Source organism: Cottoperca gobio, chromosome 23 (assembly GCF_900634415.1).
Source record: "Cottoperca gobio chromosome 23, fCotGob3.1, whole genome shotgun sequence".
Lineage (NCBI taxonomy): Eukaryota > Metazoa > Chordata > Actinopteri > Perciformes > Bovichtidae > Cottoperca > Cottoperca gobio.
In genome coordinates this window covers 10045001-10065000 of record NC_041377.1, presented here as the reverse complement: position 1 = coordinate 10065000, position 20000 = coordinate 10045001, and the positions used below count along the sequence as shown (strand labels likewise).

The window sequence follows — 20000 nt, the reverse complement described above, 5'->3', positions numbered from 1 at the left end:
GTAAACCAAATTCTGGCTCAGGACATCTGTATTTACTGCTCAAGTATTACTTCAGCTTGTCTGTAACAAGAATCAAAACTTATGTCGCGAGTTCCTGGTTGTTGTGTTCTGAGGGAACTGTGGCAAGTAGTTGCTTATTTTTTATTCAGTGGTAATTTTTGTAAATCTTCTGAAACGCAGCAGATGTGACATCGTTGGAGAGAACTAAACTGTATGTAACAGGTAAGAATAAACTTTAATTTTCCTTCAGTTTATTTAACAAGTTGAAAATGTGTTTGAATGAGTTTGTGCTGCTTCAGGCTTCACATGTTAGTTTTTATAAAGTAGAATTCTTGCAGCCGTCTAGCTGTTGTTACATAAAAAACGTTCAAACTTCCTACAAATATGTTTAAATCTCACTGAACGCAAGTTATTCTTTATTTCTGCAGGAGATTAAACTAATTTATATAGAAATGTAGAGATAAATGTGTTAAAGTTAAATAATAACTTTGTATTTATTTAATGGTTAAATTAACTTTTACAGATACTGAACATGATATTACAATAAATAGAAATCATGCTTACTCATTTAAATACACGATATAAGATTAAATAAAGTGATACACACTCATATTTTTATCTTAACAAACTTATTACCTTTTAATTTCTTTCTGGTTTGAATAAAGTATACGATGGTAAATATATAACATGTTATACATATTAATATTTAATAATGATTAAAGTGACTATATTAATATAATTTGTATTTTATGTGAAGGTAAATATTTAATAATATAATATTAATATTATATTTATATGAACTCTAATATATATATAAAAACAACTTTACAATATAACAATATATATAATTTATACAAACTAATTTATATATTTATATATGACATATGGTGATATATAATGTCCCAACAGATAATATAAATATAAATATAAATATAAATAGTACATGACGCTTAATCTAATTCAAAATACATATACCAGACATATACAACAGTAAATATGTTTTGGAAAGCGAAAGTGGTAAATATTATGTACCACATTTAATTATATTATAACAAACTTATTTGTTGTCCCCATGGTTAAACAACAGCAATGTTACTCAGAAGAGGACTTGTAGAGCAGCTGAATGAAGATGGAGGAAAACTAAGCTCACAGTTAACTATGATATCTACAAAGAATCCATGGCTGCCTATGGTAAAGCAATGCAGCTGGCAAGAAAGGATTACTTTTCTAGATTATCACAGAGATTATCACAGAGAGCGTTGGAAATACTATTCTCGACTATTAACCGGCTACTGAAAACTGCTCCCACCCCTCCGCAGTCCTCTGCATCAAAGTGTGAAGAACTCGCATTGTTCCTCAATAATAAAATAACTTCAATCAGAGCCAGCATCACTTATGATGCAGACACAGAGAACATCTGCAAACATTGTGATGTAACCATGGGAACATTCACCTGCATCACATTAACTGAGCTTCATAAAACTGTGATGGAATGTAACTCCTCCACCTCTTGTGTTGACCCGATACCTACAGCATTCTTTAAGCGGATATTCAACAGCATTTCAAGTCACGTCCTATATATTATAAACACGTCTCTTCTAATGGGCATCTTCCCAGACGTCTTCAAAACAGACTTGCTAAAGAAACCCAACCTAGACAGTAATATGCTGACCAACTACAGGCCAATATCTAACTTTCCATTCATCAGCAAAATACTAGAAAAAAATGGTCTCGGTCCAAATAAACTCCTTTCTTAAAGAAAACAACATCCTGGAGGAATTTCAATCAGGCTTCAAAGCATGCCACAGTACAGAAACTGCTCCGACTAAAATAATTAGTGACCTCAGACTAAACTCTGATACAAACAAGGTCTCAATTCTTATTCTGCTAGACCTGGAATTTAAATGATTTCATACATTTTTAAGCTTGCTTTTCCTGAAGGAGGATCATTTAGTGTTGAGGAAGTAAGAAAGTTAAATGTAAGGTTGAGAGAGCAAGACGAAAAAGTAATGTCAAAGAGAAAGATTCAATCTGAAGCGTTGAAAACAATGGAAGAACATAAAAGACAGTTTATGTTATGGGAGAAGGAAGCAGAGAACAGAGATAGGAAGAAAGTATGTGGATTATTTGCAAAGACAAATATAGATGAAAGTACAGACAAAGGGATTATGAAAATGTCAAAGAATGCGTAAAGGCTGCTATTTTAATTCAGCTATTTTTATAAAATTTTAATTCTGCTATATTATATTATTTTAATTCTGCAATTTTATCTGCTATTTTATCTGCTATTTTATCTACTATTTTAATTTGGCTATTTTTATAATGGAACTTCAGACTCATTTACATCTACACTGTGATTATTATGTCCTTGTACTAATTGTTATGTTTTTGCTGTGAAGCACTTTGGGCTGCAATTCTTGTATGAAAGGTGCTATACAAATAAAGCTTATTATTATTATTATTATTATTATTATTATTATTATTATTATTATTATTATTATTATTATTATTAATATATATTTTTTATATGTCCCCTGAGGCATCAATAGCAGTCTAAATTCACATTTGATATTTTTAACATATTATTGTAGTTGTGTATAAAAGTGAAATGTTGTTATTTTAAAAAAAGCTATGCAATTATTTATTTGTGTTTTTTAATGGTTTGCATTAAGTATATAGTGTTAAATATATAATATGTTGTAAATGTTGTAACCATTGAAAACACTATTGTATTAATCAGACTATAAATATGTATTTCTTATAATATATATATATATATATATATATTATAAATACATATTTATATATATATATATATATATATATTATAAATACATATTTATATATATATTATAAGAAATACATATTTATATATATATAAAGCTTAAGCGTCATGTACTATTTCTATTTATATTATCTGTTGGGACATTATATATCACCATATATCATATAGAAATATAGAAATTAGTTTGTATAAATCATATATATTGTTATTGTTATATTGTAAAATTGTTTTTAGGGGAAAAATAATCAAAAAAGATCTTTTAAATCAATAATATTACAACAAGAAAAGAAGAAGAGACACTATCTTAATCTATTCTGTGATTTTCCCAAAGTGCAGTAGTAATTCATTAATTAATTCATTAATATATATATGATGGCACTGTTGTTTCCACACATGAACCAATAGCAGCTGCTCTGAAGCTACAACTGCTATAAGATGAAAACACAGCGACTCGCTCAGTCGGACTGAAGTCTGAGTGTTGGTGAAATAATGAGCATGTTTATTTTTTCTACAACAATAAAACTCCGCTTCACTATTACAGCTTTATCGAGATGAACGGGATTGATACAGTTACTGATTATACGTAAACAAAGATTCATGTTTATGTAACACAAAGACAGAATCACACAACGATGACAAAGAAATACAAAAGTTATATATTGTAGAATTGTGTTTATATTTACACTCAAACTGATCATTTAGAAATAGTATTTGTACGGATATTAAAAATGTTTTCACACTATGATTATTTCCCAGAGTCCTTATATGTTGTATTCTGTTGAGATGATAACATGGACGCTCTAGTTCTGCTTCAAAAATAAAAACTGATGTTTCTTGAGGGAGTGAAACAACAAGAAGACGTGTTTGTCTCCGTGGTTTGTGTTCTGTCGCTCTGATCAATGATAACACATGTACGATATATTTATGTAAATATTGTGGTGTGGTGGTAAATATACGTGTGTACTTTTGTTCTTTTTGTTTTTCTGAAAAATAAAAAATAATTCTTTGCTTTATTCTTTTATATACATCGGATGTTTATGATGTTTTGTATTTATAACACATGGTTGTTTGTGTTTAAAAACAGTGATTTAAGCTGGTATTAAAGTTTTATAATTTATTTTGGTATTACACCTGTTTTATTTTTAGTGCCTTTACTGTCTGTACTGAATGTGTTATTATTATTTCAGCCTCTCAGCTCTGAGTTGAGGATTCAAGCTGTTTCTCTCACAGTTTAATAACAGATCAACTCAAACTCAGACTGAACTCAAACTGAAGTTTCTGGAATGATTATTTAACTAACCAGAGGTTGTAACTGTCATTGTGCTATTCATGTGAGAAAGGCTGCAGAGTAGAAACACACACGGCTGCAGGAAAGGAAGGGTTGATTCTTTGTCAACTGTTCTTTATGAGTCCTAATAAGCACTGAGAACAGATTCATATCTGCTGCTGTGCACACTCATGAACTCCTCTCCCTACCTGTAGCTGTTGGACTTTTCTCCTTTATTCCACTGAGCCCTCCACCCACACAAAGAAGAACTGAGCCCAGAGACCAACAATGCAGACCCACCCGGAGGTCACGTCCACAGACTTTATTTATGGAGACTTTAGCCATCAAAGGTGCACTTTACAGTTTACACGTGGTGGTGATGAGCCAACAAGTCTCATACAAACATGACAAACAGGTTATTTGTCCTTCAAAACATCTTAATGTCTGCTGAGTGTCTGTTAAACCGTCTGCTTGGAGGACCCTGGTCATGCAAACACATCATTGTTCAGCTTCAGAAACTCAAAGTGCTTTTTGATCAAATAGTCCAAGAAGTGAGGAGCTCCAGGAGCTAAACTCAGTAGTTCTTAGATCGTAGCCCAGAGCTGTACTGTGTGTGTGATATGTAAGTTCATATGTAGATGGGCAGCAGTCCAAGCATAGATGTGTAGATGAATTTGTACCAGTGCAGAGATCTGTGCATTGATAGTGATGTCTAGTTGACTAAAGAGTACAGCGTGCAGTGGTGTGTGAGGGGTTTACAGTTGGTGATGAACCTCAGAGCCCCATGATAGACAGCGTCCAGCAGATAAAGGCAGTGAGCTGAGGCCTTCATGCACACAACATCCCCAGAGTCCAAGAGCAGCAAACATGTGGCAAAAATGATTGTTGCAGAACTAATAATAATACATATCATACTTTAAATATAAATGTATCAATTCCACATTTAATCACATAACCATACAGCATAATTCTGCTATTAAATTCAAACATGAAGTTATTTTTAATTGACCTGTTAATAAATGTCGACACACCTGTATGTGTGAGAGATGTTTGTCAGTTCAGCATACAGTTAACTCAGCTGCACTCAGTAAATATACTTTCACATGTTCTCTGGTCTTTCCTGCCCTCTAGTGGACATTTCTGGTAAAAGAGGAAAACCAAGCCGTACATCGACTAAATGATTTTAATAAATGAAGAGTCGTTACAACAGCTGGTCGGTGTGACCGGGTACTATAAATGTAAGTTTGTTTTGGCCACCTTAACACTACAGGAGGTCAATAATACAGGCTCTGCTCCAATGAAAAAATATTGTCAGAAGTGGGATTTGAACCCACGCCTCCAGAGGAGACTGCGACCTGAACGCAGCGCCTTAGACCGCTCGGCCATCCTGACATTTTGTAAATGATAGTCATTTATTGATCTTATTCCTCTTATTGCACATTTAATTATGACAGTGGATTATTTCCGATAGCTAACATGTTAGAATAATCAAGACATCTGGATGCAGCAGGATAAGAGCACAGAGGCTTTATTTTGATTGCCATATACAGAATCACAAATTTTTTCTGGTAACCCATCTTCCTTTAGAAAATCATAACTGTGCCTCAGTTAGCACTTATAGTTTGTAGCCTGACAAGATGTAATAATGTGTTGAAGCTCATGAAAACAGAGGCCAATAAACAAGTGAGGAGCCCAAACACATCAAGTACAATGAGCTGATGAACTGGATTAAGTAATCACAGTATCTGTTCTGGCTCCACAGACCATTAAAAAGTACAAAATAATAATTACTATTGTTCCCATAGGGATGAGGAAGCTGTGCGTCCCTCCACACAGGAACTTCCTGTTCTCTGTCTCTGAAGCAGGTAAAAATCCCTCCAAGCCTGAGGCAAAGGTTTCGTCTCCGTCAGTTTGTCCACATCACGTCAGAGGGTAAAGAAACTCAATACGCAGCCAAAAGTCTGTACGTGCTGCCTTTTCTCCCCGTTAATGGAGAACTTGTATGTTTGCTTTCTTCTTCTTGCCTTTGTCTCCAGGTAACTTGAGGTTCTGCTCTGTGATGTCGCTCTCTGATTCCTCCTCAGAGTCCGAAGTCTCCTCTGCGTCTTCGGAGTCGCTGTCTGTCCCGCTGAGCTCCACCAGCGCCACGTCCTGAGGAGAAGAGACGGGGACATTACATGACTCGTACTATTATAGCACATGTCATATTATCATTCAGAAGTGTTTTGTTTACCACACTGGGGCAGACTCACCATCTCTATGACCCTCTCTGCCTCTTCCACGTTCTCTATGTCAAAATGTCCAGCAGGAGCTTCAACCATCCGCTGCTTCAGCTTCTCGTTGGCTTCGGCCATCTGGGGCAGGAAGCTCTGCAGCCGCTCCAACACTGACGGACAAAACACACATTATCACACCTCTGGCTCAAAGGTTGTTTGTTCTCCGTTTTACAGAAAACAGTGATGTTTGTTCTTACCGCTGCTTCTCGGGACCCTCTCTGTCTGCTGGGGTCTGCCAGCCTTTGGCTTGAGGAGAAGCTTCTCACTGAGACCTGCAGCACAACAAACGAGCTCACAATGAGTTTTAATAGTTTCTCTATAGTGAAAAGGATCAAATGCATGAACCATGTGACCTCTGCAACCTGTCTAATAAGAGCTAGGTGATGATTCAATAGGTTGTTGTTAATCGAATTTCAGCTAAACCATATTTTAAGTTTGGATTTTATCATTCTATTTTATTGTACAAATGAATAATTATGGGCACGCTGTGATTGAAAATGTGTTTTATTTTTATTTATCATATTGATATCAGAAAAGATCCTTATTCATATCTTATTATTACTATTATTATTATTATTATTATTATTATTATTATTATTATTATTATTATTATCATAGTCCTAAGTCTATCTAAAGGACATCTTTATTTAACATTAATATTATACTGTACAGGACCTTGCTGTGAATTATATAAAAATATTTTGCAAGTCATAACAATGTCTGGCACTTTATTATTGGTATATTTCTAACATTAGCAATTCCTTGGAAACTTGGTACTTGTGGATATTTGGAAATATTTCCAGAGATAGTAAACAGATGTTTAAATTACAAAACTTTTCCTGAAGATAAAGTGAACTTTTAATGGAGGATTTACTGATGTTATGATAAATTACCCATATGCAAGTATTAACTGAATTACTAAACCAACTCTGAGGAGCTGTAGTTTGCTAACTTGTTAGTGTTACGTCTCTGAACACAAACACAGGCTTTTCTTCCTAAACTTCAACGTTGATTTCTAATAAATAATTCAAACCTTCTCCGTTTCCACAAGACAGCAAAGCCTGTGAACTCGTTTTCTTGATGTTTACTTCCATTTTAGAGGAGACACGACTCTGTTTGCATCGACATGTGTGTCACTATTGAGTCCAACATCCGGGTAGGAGGTAAGAAAATAAACCTTTAAGCAATGATCTATAGAGCGCCCTCTACTGCTTCGGAAGACTGCGTGAAGTTGTCTATAAATATTAAGCAGACCGGATATACAAAGAATATAAACGCTAATAAACAACCACACCATTAATAAGTATTAAAAACTCATAATTTAGACGGAATCCATCGGAAAATATATTGAACTTTGTTATAAGAAATTGGACTACGCGATGTGTATCCTGCGCATGCGCACTACAATCACCTATCTGTGTGGCACTTTTTGTTCTGACTGGAAAGTTTGTCGGTGTAGCGAGAGATCTCACTCTCACTTGCTTTTCTTACCACGAATCCCGGCAGGCAAAATTGACTACAATGAGAATATTGTACAATACATTATTACATTTGCCTGTTAAAAGCCGAGTTTATTTGATTTAGTTACAGCACAATTTATTTGCAAACATCATCACAGTTATTATTAAACAGTACCTTCTCATCAAGTGAATATAATTGGTAGTCATTAAAAACAAAGGAAAATTCAGGCCTTTTTTGCACATGATGTGAAGTTTTAAACTATGTTACATTCAAATGCATTGATGTCCTTGTTGTGAAACTATAGTCAGAATAAGAAAATTAATGTTTAAATATAAAGAGGAATAAATAAAAGAATATATAAGTACTTTAAAAATGCAGAAATTTAAAGATAGATACATACAATAATAAATAATTAAATAAATGTGGGAATATATAGATAAATAAAAATATATACATTTCCATTTAATCTTTAATTTAATATTTATTCTTGTATGTATTCCTCTTTATATTTCCACATTTAGTTTCTAACTCTTTTACAGATTTTTCTATGCCAATCAAGGCAACCTGCATTTAAACTTTAGACTAGTTTGCACATTTCTGCTCTTCCAATTTTGACTCCGGTGTACTGTACATATTCTTTCATAGTGATTTGTCATACACTTACTGCATTTCTGTATATGTATATATATATATATATATATATATATATATATATATATATATATATATATATGTTTCTTGTACACATTTTTAATGTTATAGTCGTTTTTACAATAGTTTTTATAATCATTCTGTAGTTGCTCTTATAACGTATTTTAATTTATGCATGTAGCATTATACACCAAAGCAAATTTATTTGTGAAAACCTACTTGGCAATAAACCTAATTATGACTCTTTAATAACTCGGTTTGTGCATCAGTGCGGATTACAGGCACTATTTCCACGCGGAGTGATTCATCTCACTTTAGACGATCTTTGGCGGCACTTCTCGTTTTGACGCCGCTTTCTGTCCGACTGTCTCTGGCTGACAGTCAAAAAAGAAGACTCCCATCTCTTCTTCTGGATGAAATGTCTCTGTTCTCGAAAGGTAAATAACTAAGAAATACAATTCGATGACGACTATAATAAGTAATTTTCTATTCTTATATCTACTAAAAAACAGCTCCTGTATCCTCCCTGTTAACGTATACATCGGAGCCGTGCCTCCTACTGTTTTGATTTCTACACAGCTAGCTAACATAGCACAGTGTTAGCTAATATAAACAAATATCCACTGATAACGTAAGCTAGGATTTCTGTGTTTAGCAATGTTTTCAGTAAATATCAGCTTAAGCCGTAAGAAGGCGTTAAAGGAAAAGCAGAAATGTTAGATGCTGACACTGAGGCAGACAGGGAATATATGAAAGGCCTTAACAATGATGTAGTGCAGATGAAAAGGTGGGAAAACTATAATTTATATGCTCCTGAAGGCATCATCAACACAATTCGAGCTACACCGACAAACAAACAAAATGTAATTTTTATTTTCAGAGGCACATTTTCTGCTTTTGCAAAAGCTCTCTGTCAGCTAAACACTAACATTTATTATGAATTATTTCTAAACAAAAACGTTTTTTACTTTACTTTAAATGTGTTTAGGTACTGATGATGGTTATCTTTCCTGCTTTGGTTTCACTTTTACATCAAGAAACTAATGCATTTCTTTCCTCTGGGTTTTGTGATTAACAGTTCTTCCCTCTCCACCTTCACAACATCAAGCGAAATGCATTTTGGCTAACAGCACTGTGAGGTGTGGACAGTTGTATATTGTCAACACAATTGTGCAACTAAATTGTGATCATGAATAATGATGGGACAACAAAAACCTGATGATGTAGACGCTTTTAATTAAACTCCGGTCACTCATGTTGATGGGAAGTTGCTCGGATTCCCCTAAAGTCGGCCTCTAATTCATTAGAAAACAGCTGCTCCATATTTAGAGCCTTGTTTTTCTAGTTTCTGATCATGGAGGTTTTATTCCTCTTTCTAAGAAGTGACTCAGCTGTTCCATCTCAGCCCCAGTGCAAATATTTTTTCTTGGGCCCTTGCCACACACAACTACTATTGCTATGTCATGGAGAGGTTCACCGTACCTTTCATCAGCACCACGGACAGCAACCGAAGCCTCAAACTTATCTACGCTAATTTGATAGCCTGGCCAGGACTCAGCGGCCCAATGTTATCACAGACACAAATTACAATGGGTGTGCATTTTATACATATGAGAGTTAACAATTACATTACTATAGATTTAAAGCCCTGATCCAACTTTATTACAAAAAGTAACCTGTACTCACACATTAAGAGTTCATCCTGCGGGTCTTGCCAGCAAAGTCATCAATAACACTGCTCAAGGAGACTTTGTGAAGCGATCGATGCACGAGAAGACCCACCTACAGTAGTAAAGCTCCTTCCTATATAGCCTCCTGACAGTTTCTGGGCTTCTCTGCAGCTGCATCAGTTGCACAGTCAATATTTTCTCCATTGATCTCACGTCATCTTAAATATTGCTTCACTCAGTGTTTTCTTGATCTGTCAGCTTTCTTGTGTATTTTCTTCAGGCAGATGAGTCGCTAAAGACATTTCCCAACATGGATGTTGCACCTGAAGCAGTCTAAACCACATCTACTGTATATTATTTCCACACTGGATGAGTAGAGATGAGACACGGCGGCCCTACACCACATCATGAGTATCCAGAGTCTGGGAGGAGCTATAGGGGATTCCCTGGGCTCTAGCCTGACGGTGCGTATGAGCGGAGCAGGTGGCGGGTGGAGTGCTCTCCCTCTGAAGCCTGTTTCCTCTGGACGGATCGCCTCTCTATTCCAAACCATGGTTCCCACCGGTTATACTAAGCTACAGGAGGAGCGCCTATCCATGGTGGACCTCGGAGCTAAACCCGAGGCCGCCTCGCTCCAGAATGGCTACAGACAAGAGACATCACACACAGAAGGCCGGCGGCTCATGGACCGGGCCTCTCGGTCCTCTGTGACTTTATCTGACTGTGGAGATGGAGCCTACTCTGAAACAGAGCCCATGCTGGCTGAGAGGAGGCTCTCCGGGGAGGAGGCGGATGAGGAGGAGGAGGAGGACGAGGAGGAAGGGCTGGGATCTGCTGTGCAGAATATGCCCAAGGAGTCGCCGCTGGCCATGGCGCTGCAGATCTTGCTGCCGTTCCTGCTCGCTGGATTTGGAACTGTATCAGCAGGAATGGTGCTGGATATTGTGCAGGTAAGCTGAACTACAACTGCAACGATTATTCCAAAAAACAACCGGCTTAGTGGAGAGCTCAAGACAGGGTGGCATTAAAGGCTTCCAGTTTATTACGTCTTGGGTAATATTTTGATAGTTCTTGCCATTGTCTCTATCAGTTATGATAAGACTGTAATCAGTGGTGCTGAGATATGGGAACACGGTGTCATCACCAGAACAAAGTCTGAAGGGTCAAAAAACATCAGTCAGACAGCTTGGAAACAAACCAACAGTTTATTTATATTACCTAAACCTCTTTATTTGGAGGTGAAATCAACAGTGAGTGCACTTAAACATGTACTACTTCGTTATTACTTTGTGCGCACAGCTACATTAATTACAGTAGAAGTGGAAGCAGGAAGGCAGTGTGTATTTTAAATGCAGCATTGTTTACACGAGCCGTGTTCACTCTGCTAGCTTCCTCTTCTTCTATCTAGCAAAGGGGCTTGTCAACAAAGGTTGAAAGCAGGTTGTTGTGAATTCATGGTCAGCGTCTCTTAAGCCCTCTGCGACCAGGATGTCCCCACAATGTTATTATAACTGATGTGAATCAGGGCCAGAGCAACAAAAATAAGACTCAGGTGGTAAAATGAAATTATTCTTAAAGTACAGCTGGACACGAGTGTCTGTTTTCAAAGACGCCCTGTGGTGCTTCCTTGGAAACGTTCTGTTTACGTTCAGTATTTCTTACCAAAAGTCTTTGTGTGCTTCTCTGAGGTCAGACAAACATGTTGAAAGCGTTTCCTTTCTGTTCTCTATAAAAGTTCATATCATTCTTTGTTTGCACCCATGTTTGATCGCTTATAGTCCTTCTCGTCACTGCCTTTGCAAATATTTGACTTCTGTTTTGAATTTCTGCCAGGATTCTTGAGAAACAATAAAGACACACCAATGTTTCCCTTATCTAAATGACAGCGTAGCATTTTAATTTAAATGTCAAATGAAGCTGCGTGAAAGTGCCGTAATGAGAAGTGCCAACTTGTTGTTATTGATTTACCTTCTCTTGTCATCCTCAGCACTGGGAGGCGTTCCAGTACATCACCGAGATCTTCATCCTGGTTCCTGCTCTGCTCGGCCTCAAGGGAAACTTGGAGATGACTCTGGCCTCAAGGCTCTCCACAGCGGTGAGACACACACACACACACACACACACACACACACACACACACACACACACAGTCACACACACAGTTGCCCACTTCTTCTAAATGCTCATTTTGACTCTTTGTCTATTTATTCTGCTTCAGTTGTGTTGCAACATTAGAAACGTCTCCAGCCTCTCAACATGTTGCTGAGCTGCTGTAGATGCTCTAGATATGTGATGTGTATGGTGTTACGTCACATTTTGTGGTTATAGTTGTTATTGGTTACTACCTCTGTGACGTTCCAGTGTGTAATTACAGCATGAGCGTCTTCTACTCCGTCAGGTGGAGAAGAAAACACACGAGGCTTTTAGCCCCCAGTGGAATTACACTGAGCGTGTTTGTCAGTGCAGCTGTCTCCACTTCTCAGTTCAAGTTATAATTACTGTGGAAAGTTTCCTGTAAGAATTATTTTTGGATCGTCTTTTTTGGTGTAAAAGCTTTTCAGATTAGGAATTAGTGGAGGAATTTGCTGATGTAGCGAGGGGGGATTTCCTGTCGAGGGAGGTTGGACGGGCTGCTGCAACCAGGATGGCCAAATGGTCAGATGGCAAATGTGTTGCCCTCCCAGAGCAAACCGTTTAAAAAGGGGATGAGCAGTGACAAGGGAACAGGTTTGCCCGATAAAGAGCAGACATTAGCCGTGTGTGTCAGGCCGTAAAACTGCTTCATAAACCTGTGTAATTAGAATCCTGTCCACAAGCATGAAGCACTTATTCAGCAGATATTTCTCAGCGCTTCCATGTCTCTGTGTTTGTCTCCACTGCTCGAACTCTGCGCAGCAGAAGAAGATGAAGAAGTGACGGAGCAGAATTCTCTCTTTGTTTGGTTCTTGGCTCTTCCTGTTGGCCCCCGGCTCTCCGCACACAGGCTCCACATTCACTGCTGTGTCAACACGGACAGCCGAGCTCAGTGTGAGCTGATCCTCCTTAGTGGGGTCCGAGAAAACAGTTTGTCTTCGTGTTCACGTTCTCCTAATGCTCGGCTATGAAACAGAGAGATTGACAGTGTGGGGGCTTTACTGAGACGTTATCACAGTTATAACATTATTGAACTAGTGGACATGTTGCTATTTGCATTGCAGAATGTTAATAGTAGTTTGTGTGGATGTAAGTATTGATATGAGCTTGTCCTGACTCTTTGTCCTAAATGTGGGTCAAACTCCAAATACACTGCTTCCTACATTACCCCAAATGCAACTGAATAGTGTCTTTCTTTAGACCTTCCCTGACTTCTGTAAGCCCAAGTCGTTGCAGAGTTTCTGTTATAATTAGAGCAATATGAGCAATTTATGAAGCAAACATAGCAAAGATTCACTTCCAACTTAACTCAAATGATATTATTTTCTAGAAAATGACACTAATTAATAAGATTGGATCAACATCAGAATGTTAAAGTAAAGCCATAAAGTCCCTGAACAAGCAAGACACAGGCCTGACAGCATCACGTGGTCAAGACTCATCAAGAATTAAATATGATTAATTATTGACAAAGTAGTCAAAAGGAAGAACAACCGAGCAGCTTGAGCTCGTCTGCCTTACACACTGTGGAGATGAAAGGGTCCACCAAATAGGGAAGGTCTAAAGAAAACAAATATCAAACTGCATTATGGGTGTAGATTTAGATTTACCGCCATGTTTCTACAGTAGCTCAGAACAGACTAACCCAGGCTTTAGACGGAGCCTTTCTCGGTTTTATGTTACCTGTTAGCCACCGTAGGGTCTCCACACGCTGGAGAGGGGAGAGGGGAGTGGAGGTGGTACAGATAGATCCTGCACACAAAGCTGAGAAGAGAAGAGATAGTTTGTGGGACCTTTTAATAAAGCTTCATACTTTCCAGGTCATGAAGAAACTCTGGCATATTTCATAGAAACTCTATAAGAGAACGTTACTGATCTTCTTTGTTCTTCCTCCCAACGCAGGTGAATGTGGGCAAGATGGATTCTCCCATTGAGAAGTGGAATCTAATCATAGGCAACCTGGCACTGAAGCAGGTAACCACACAGCCTTATTTCCACACAGCCATCACAGCCTTTATATTAAGAATGAATCAACACTGAATGTTTGAATTAATCCACAACTGTTATATTTTTAAATAGCTACTTTATAAATATGAACTGAATGCAGTGCTTTACGGATTTGTGGCAATAAAAAACATTTATATTTAATGCACTTATAACACCTGCATGCTATAAATTCTGTGATGCGCTCGGTAATATTCTTGGCACACATAAGTAATTGGTTGGATCCGGTGGGCGTTCATCAGACTATTTTATTGATCTCTCTCTGTGGAATGAGACGTCCTCTTTTAATCATCTACCCACACGCTGATAAACACAACATGACACGTGCAACTTAGTGTTCTGACGAGCTGTTTGTTATGCAACAACGCACACGTCAGCAGAAAGTATTATGTAAAGGAAAAACCTACCTGGTACTGTTAATTACAGTATTTATGGAACATTACCACCTAATGTAACCCTCCCACTGATCCTGTAAGCATCTGTTTTCTCCCTCCTCCTCTCCTGCAGGTTCAGGCCACTGTGGTGGGTTTCCTGGCTGCAGTAGCAGCCGTGGTTCTCGGTTGGATCCCGGAGGGAAAGTTCCAGATGAGCCACGCCGTGCTGCTCTGCTCAAGCAGCGTGGCCACGGCCTTTATAGCCTCCATGCTGCAGGGTAAACACACACATACTGTGACAGCTGAGCAGCACATTATAACATCTCTGTGGAAAAGCTGGGTCACTTCTGACCGCTTCCCAAACAGCTATGTAACTCTCACATTTAGAAACAGTTACAAAAACACTCTTTCTGACACGCTGGTTTAATAATAACTGAAAGTCACCAGTAACGTGACGACTGCTGGTCAACTGCTCCACTCTCTTTGTGTCATGTTTAGGGTTCATCATGGTGGGTGTGATTGTGGGTTCCAAGAAGACGGGCATCAACCCAGACAACGTAGCCACCCCCATTGCTGCCAGTTTTGGTGACCTCATCACTTTGGCGATCCTGGCCTGGATAAGCCAGGGCCTCTACAAGTGCCTGGGTAGGTGAACAGCTTTCCCTGTACAGGACCTTTCCAGTCAACTAGCTACAGCTGTATCAGGAACACTTCACCAACAGTCTGCAGGTTTTCTTTACAACCGACCTTCCTCCATTTGAAAGCACTTAGCAGATGCTGCGGGTGGAACTCTGGATGCTCAGCCTGAGTCAGTCCAGGGTTGTACACTTGGCTCAAACATAGAGATTACTTTATGGCACTATAGTGTTTAACCTTTGTTCATTTGAAATGTTTAGTTCTTTGAGCAGAAGGTTTGTCTGTTGTGTTGCTTTATACTGCAATTTTAATTCCTGTTTAAGTTTTGACCAGTTTGAGGTTTACACTTGAATAGTAAGTCCTGTACATTTTAAGTTAAATGGGCAATTTATTCTAATAACAAATTACAGATCAGTGAATGTATATCTATGTTTGAAAAGCATTAAGTTAAATCTTACACACAAAAGACAGATCTCTTCCACACAGTGAGGCACACAGACACCAAATTAAACACTTAAACAACACATTGGTCCGATCAGTACTCTGTGTGTTGGCCTGAACCCAAAGTCCAGATAACGGTATCAGTATCAGGACTAGAAAGGTTGGTAACGAGGGCGGGGCCGGCACTGCGCCTTGTGTAAGTACGACGTGCATATATAAAAATGTGACGTTAATGTGAAGAGTTGTTGTTCGAGGTCCCAGTTAGGATCAGTTTGGATTGAAGTCACACTTTGAGAATCTCTTAACTTGCTCCATCTTGTCTCAGTTAAAATGGTCGTGAGTCCAGAGCTTTGCTTTGCAGGGAGACACTTCCCTCAGTCGGCCAGTGGAGGTCCCTGCTGCCTCGCTCTGCAGCGGCGCTGCTCTCCCCTCATAGAACAGACCGTCTCTTTTCCTCCCACCGCACATTCCACACGTTTAATTCCTGTCACACCCAGACCTGCGTTGCACCACCTTGTGTCACTTCATACAGCAAACACTGGCACCTGCTTCCTCTGGAAAGAGTCTCAGAATAACTAACCCTGTCTGGTCTAATTGTATGACACATGTTCACCACAATGAAAGGAGCAATTTAGAGCGAATTTGTACTAAACACTTGAGATTTGATATTTCCATGTTAGGGCAGTGCAGTGAGGCAGTCGCCCTCAGGACACTCGCTCTGTTGTTCCACAGCAACACTCCTGCTAAATTAGAACTAATAGTCAGTTATACAGAACGTAAATCACATGATTATCTATGCAGATGAGAACTTAATGCCTCTAATGCTTCTAATTTTGAGGCCAACCAGCGGAATAGAGATGAGACGGCAGCGAGACGTAGTAGCTGCAGCAGCCGAGCCAGTCGGGTTATTTATAAAGTACTTTAACAAACAGGATTGTTACAAAGTGCTTCAGTCAGAGGCCTCAACAATAAATACAAGCAGGGATAATGAGAGCATGAGATATAGCCCAAACGTGAAGAACTGAGCTGGTGAGCATGCACATAATGTGTGTGTGGATGTGGCAACACTCGGCCATTTCAGGGCCAGCCTCCAGAGAGCTGGATCCATGACGTCGACAGCATGGGAAGAAATGAGCTGCAGAATGGAGACGTATACAAGTCACATATAAAACTATTATAACTAACTGCCCACAATAACAAGAGAGGACCTTATCTTTCATTTATTTTACTCATTTTTATTCACCACATCATTACTTTCAGCCTCAAACGGACAGAAGGAAGCCGAGCAGCTCCAGAGTTAAATGTCTTGATTAAAGTACGTGTGCTAATATATTTAACAGACAATTTAAAGTAGCAATTTTCAACAATTGTACCACAGAGAGCTGGGTGTTAATATCACTGGAAGTTGTCTTAAAATTATAACTTCAATGTTCCTCCACACAGAAACAGTCCCAGGGTGGTGCTAAGAATATGACCAGTTACTGTAGATCAACTCCCTAAAATTAGATTTGACAATTTCATGACTGGGCTGTGAAGGAAGGAGGTGCACTTAGACAGAAATGGTGACTCTGGATATTTATACTGGATGTTTTCTCAGTTTCTCATCTTTTGATCTGATGCTTCAACCAGTTTTATGTCCTTCAAAGTGCTGCAAACTCAGTCATCTTCCATTGTAGAGCAAAATGAATGAGAAGCACTTGTGTCACCATGAAGCGTGGAAGCTCGCAGGACTTATCACCACTGTTGGAATCATCATTTCTTTCCCGTGCATTAGAAGCTGCCATTTCTCAGCTAGAGGAGCGAGTTGGCAGCCGCATCCTTCTTTTTCCTGGCAGAGCGTTTCAGCTCAAAGAGTTCCACCAGAGATGGACGGGAATATCAATGGTCTGTTCCTCGGTTTGTTCATAGCACCAGGACTCGATGGCAGAGTGTCAGAGGTTCATGTAAACAGTTTAACCTGTAGAAGAAATTAATTGGAGCGTGGCTCATAGCCAGCTGACTGAATGTTAACTCAATGTCAATGTCTGGAACATTGCTTCAGAATGAACAATCCCCCCTCCCCTCTAAAATGTGTGCCTCAGTCTATCTTTCTCAGCTTTGCATGATTGTACCCTGAACTGAACACTGAGACACTTCTGTTATTATTTAGTTTCTTGGAACAAGATCCTGCTGCAAACATCTGGTGGTGGCTCTCAGCAGGGGCTTCACCCTTATTAGTCTTTCAAAACAGTTGTGCTGTATTGTAGCGAGAACAAAGAGGTACAGTTGTAAAGAGAAAGTGTTGGTGTATATTTCCTCTCGCATGTAAAACCTGCAGCTCCGGTGGAGGCTGAAGCTAGAAGGACGAATGTGAAGTATTTTCTTTACCCTCAATGAATCACCTCACAATGTTCAGGGAATCTGCGAGCAAATGTTTCTGGGACTGCAAATGGTGTTTCCTTTTGCTTGTTTAGTGCAGCTCAGGTTGAGGAGAGGAAGTCGAGCTCCTTTTCTTTATTTAGAGAGTTTAACCAGCTCATTGCTGGAATAGCTGAAAGATGTAGAATGCATAACAGTTGCATATTCCCAAATAAATGCATTTAATCAAATTACCTTTATGTTTTGAAGAGCCTCCGCCAAGGCCGTTTCCATAAGTGAAAGATAATGTGTGTCTCCGCCCCGTGATTTGGATCTGCTCCAAATTGTAATGGGTTCTTCTTTGGCCCGTGCTGCACCACCAGGTTACATGAACATCGTGGCAAAAACAACAACAAACCAAGCGGAACATATAAACTCCTTGGCGGAGGTACAAATTTTTTTGTTTTGTCATTTTGATATTGTTGCTGGAAGTCGGGTATCATACTGCCACTGGTTTGGAAAATTCCCTAGTGCATGCTTGGATAGGCTCCAAGATGTTTCAGGAAAAATGAATTTATATCTCCCTCTTCCCCAGATACCTACCCGTATGTGTCCTCACTGTTCTGCGCCTTTTTCATGTGTCTGACTCCTCTGTGGATCGTCATCTCCTCCAAGCACCCAGCCAGCCGCACCCTGCTCTACTCCGGATGGGAGCCAGTCATCACTGCCATGGTCATCAGCAGGTGTGTGTGTGTGTGTGTGTAACTGTGTGCGTGTTTAGTCTTCAAAGGGGAAAGAACAACTATTCTGCGTCTGCAGCTCCCAGTGTCTGGTCTGCTTGATGACTCATCCACTAAACAAATTGCAGCACCTGAACACAAACACCCTCGGGTCCCCTGGAGCCTGGCAGCCTCTCTCATACAGCCAGTAGGAAAGGAAGTGTCTTGCTCTCCTCTCTGTACTCAGTGCAGGTGATTTCTCCAGCTTTTTGTCTTTCCATGCCCCCTTTTCTCTCTCTCTGTGTGTCGTCCTCTCTCAGACACACACACACACACACACACACACACACACACACACACACACACACACACACTGTAACACCAGTTAATGATCTAATTGTGTTGTGTTCTGCAGCATCGGAGGACTCATCCTGGACAAAACAGTGTCTGACCCAAATCTGGCTGGCATCGTGGTGTACACGCCGGTTATCAACGGTAAGTCCCAGAACAGACTTGGCTCTTCGCTGTGAATGTCTTCAAGGTGTCACTGTTTGAAATGCAATTGAAGATCCACAGGGCACCAACAGACGAGGAGAATCTGGACCAAAGGTTTTTAATATAATAGCTTCCTGAAGTCCTGGGGGATATAGAAAAGAGATTTACATATGTCATCAGAACTCAAAGCTTGTGGAGTTAGATTGCTCTAATCCCACGTCCTGTATTCCTCCTCTGAAAGAGCAGGACTGTGTTCAGTGATGCACATTTACCCACAACCTTTGGGCTCACACATGTGTAACTCAGGTGACAAAAGTCAATGCCCTTCATTTAAAAATTCCTCGCCCCTCCATACCTGCGTGCATGTACCATAGAACATGCATTTAACCCCTCCTAGTATTAGGAGCCGTGTGGGGGTCCGGTGCCTTGCTGAAGGTCACCTCGTACTGCCCAAGACGCAAACTGGCTCCTCTCCAGGTACCAGTCCACACTCCGTACTTCATCTGTTCGGGGACTTGAACCGGCAACCCTCCGCTTCCCAAGCCAAGTCCCTGAGCGCCTGCTGCCCCTCTGAAGATTGGCTTATTAGCACAGCGCTCCTTCTGGGGGCTTGGCTCAGACGAGCCTGCTGGGTTCAGTCCAAACAGATCGGCTATCATTTGTAAAGCGCCTCTCAGAGCTCGGTGGGTCCCACCTACGTTAGTTACTGTAACTATTTCCTGTTTCTATTTGAGACCTTCGTTATTATTGG

The 20000-nt window shown here is 39.5% G+C and overlaps 2 protein-coding genes and 1 non-coding gene across 3 annotated transcripts in view; 1 reads left to right on the top strand and 2 right to left on the bottom strand.

Moving 5' to 3' along the window:
• Nucleotides 1-5361: 5361 nt before the first annotated feature.
• trnal-cag (transfer RNA leucine (anticodon CAG)) lies at nt 5362-5444 on the bottom strand. The gene has a single exon. It is a non-coding gene; the product is annotated as a tRNA-Leu (tRNA).
• Nucleotides 5445-5562: 118 nt separating this feature from the next.
• nopchap1 (NOP protein chaperone 1) lies at nt 5563-7517 on the bottom strand. Its single transcript, XM_029462046.1, has 4 exons — nt 7362-7517; nt 6526-6600; nt 6305-6438; nt 5563-6203 (listed from the first exon to the last, which is right to left on the bottom strand). The coding sequence occupies exons 1-4, from the start codon at nt 7420-7422 to the stop codon at nt 6039-6041; spliced, it is 435 nt and encodes a 144-aa protein (XP_029317906.1). The 5' UTR covers nt 7423-7517; the 3' UTR covers nt 5563-6038.
• Nucleotides 7518-8776: 1259 nt separating this feature from the next.
• The window catches only part of slc41a2b (solute carrier family 41 member 2b), a 25253-nt gene continuing 14029 nt past the window's right edge, over nt 8777-20000 (top strand). Inside the window, exons 1-8 of the mRNA XM_029462045.1 lie at nt 8777-8877; nt 10391-11060; nt 12098-12205; nt 14146-14217; nt 14755-14899; nt 15120-15266; nt 18631-18778; nt 19170-19249. Of these exons, the coding sequence (XP_029317905.1) occupies nt 10518-11060; nt 12098-12205; nt 14146-14217; nt 14755-14899; nt 15120-15266; nt 18631-18778; nt 19170-19249 (1243 nt within the window). The 5' untranslated portion in view covers nt 8777-8877; nt 10391-10517. The remainder of the gene's footprint in view (nt 8878-10390; nt 11061-12097; nt 12206-14145; nt 14218-14754; nt 14900-15119; nt 15267-18630; nt 18779-19169; nt 19250-20000) is intronic.

What these genes read in the sequence shown, in the direction of transcription:
- nopchap1 (XM_029462046.1), bottom strand. Translation starts at nt 7,422, where the DNA reads ATGGAAGTAAACATCAAGAAAACGAGTTCACAGGCTTTGCTGTCTTGT. An exon ending in GTCTTGTGGAAACGGAGAAG is followed by an intron (nt 6,601 to 7,361) that starts GTTTGAATTATT and finishes GTTGTGCTGCAG; the next exon opens with GTCTCAGTGAGAAGCTTCTC. An exon ending in GAGGGTCCCGAGAAGCAGCG is followed by an intron (nt 6,439 to 6,525) that starts GTAAGAACAAAC and finishes TTTGTCCGTCAG; the next exon opens with TGTTGGAGCGGCTGCAGAGC.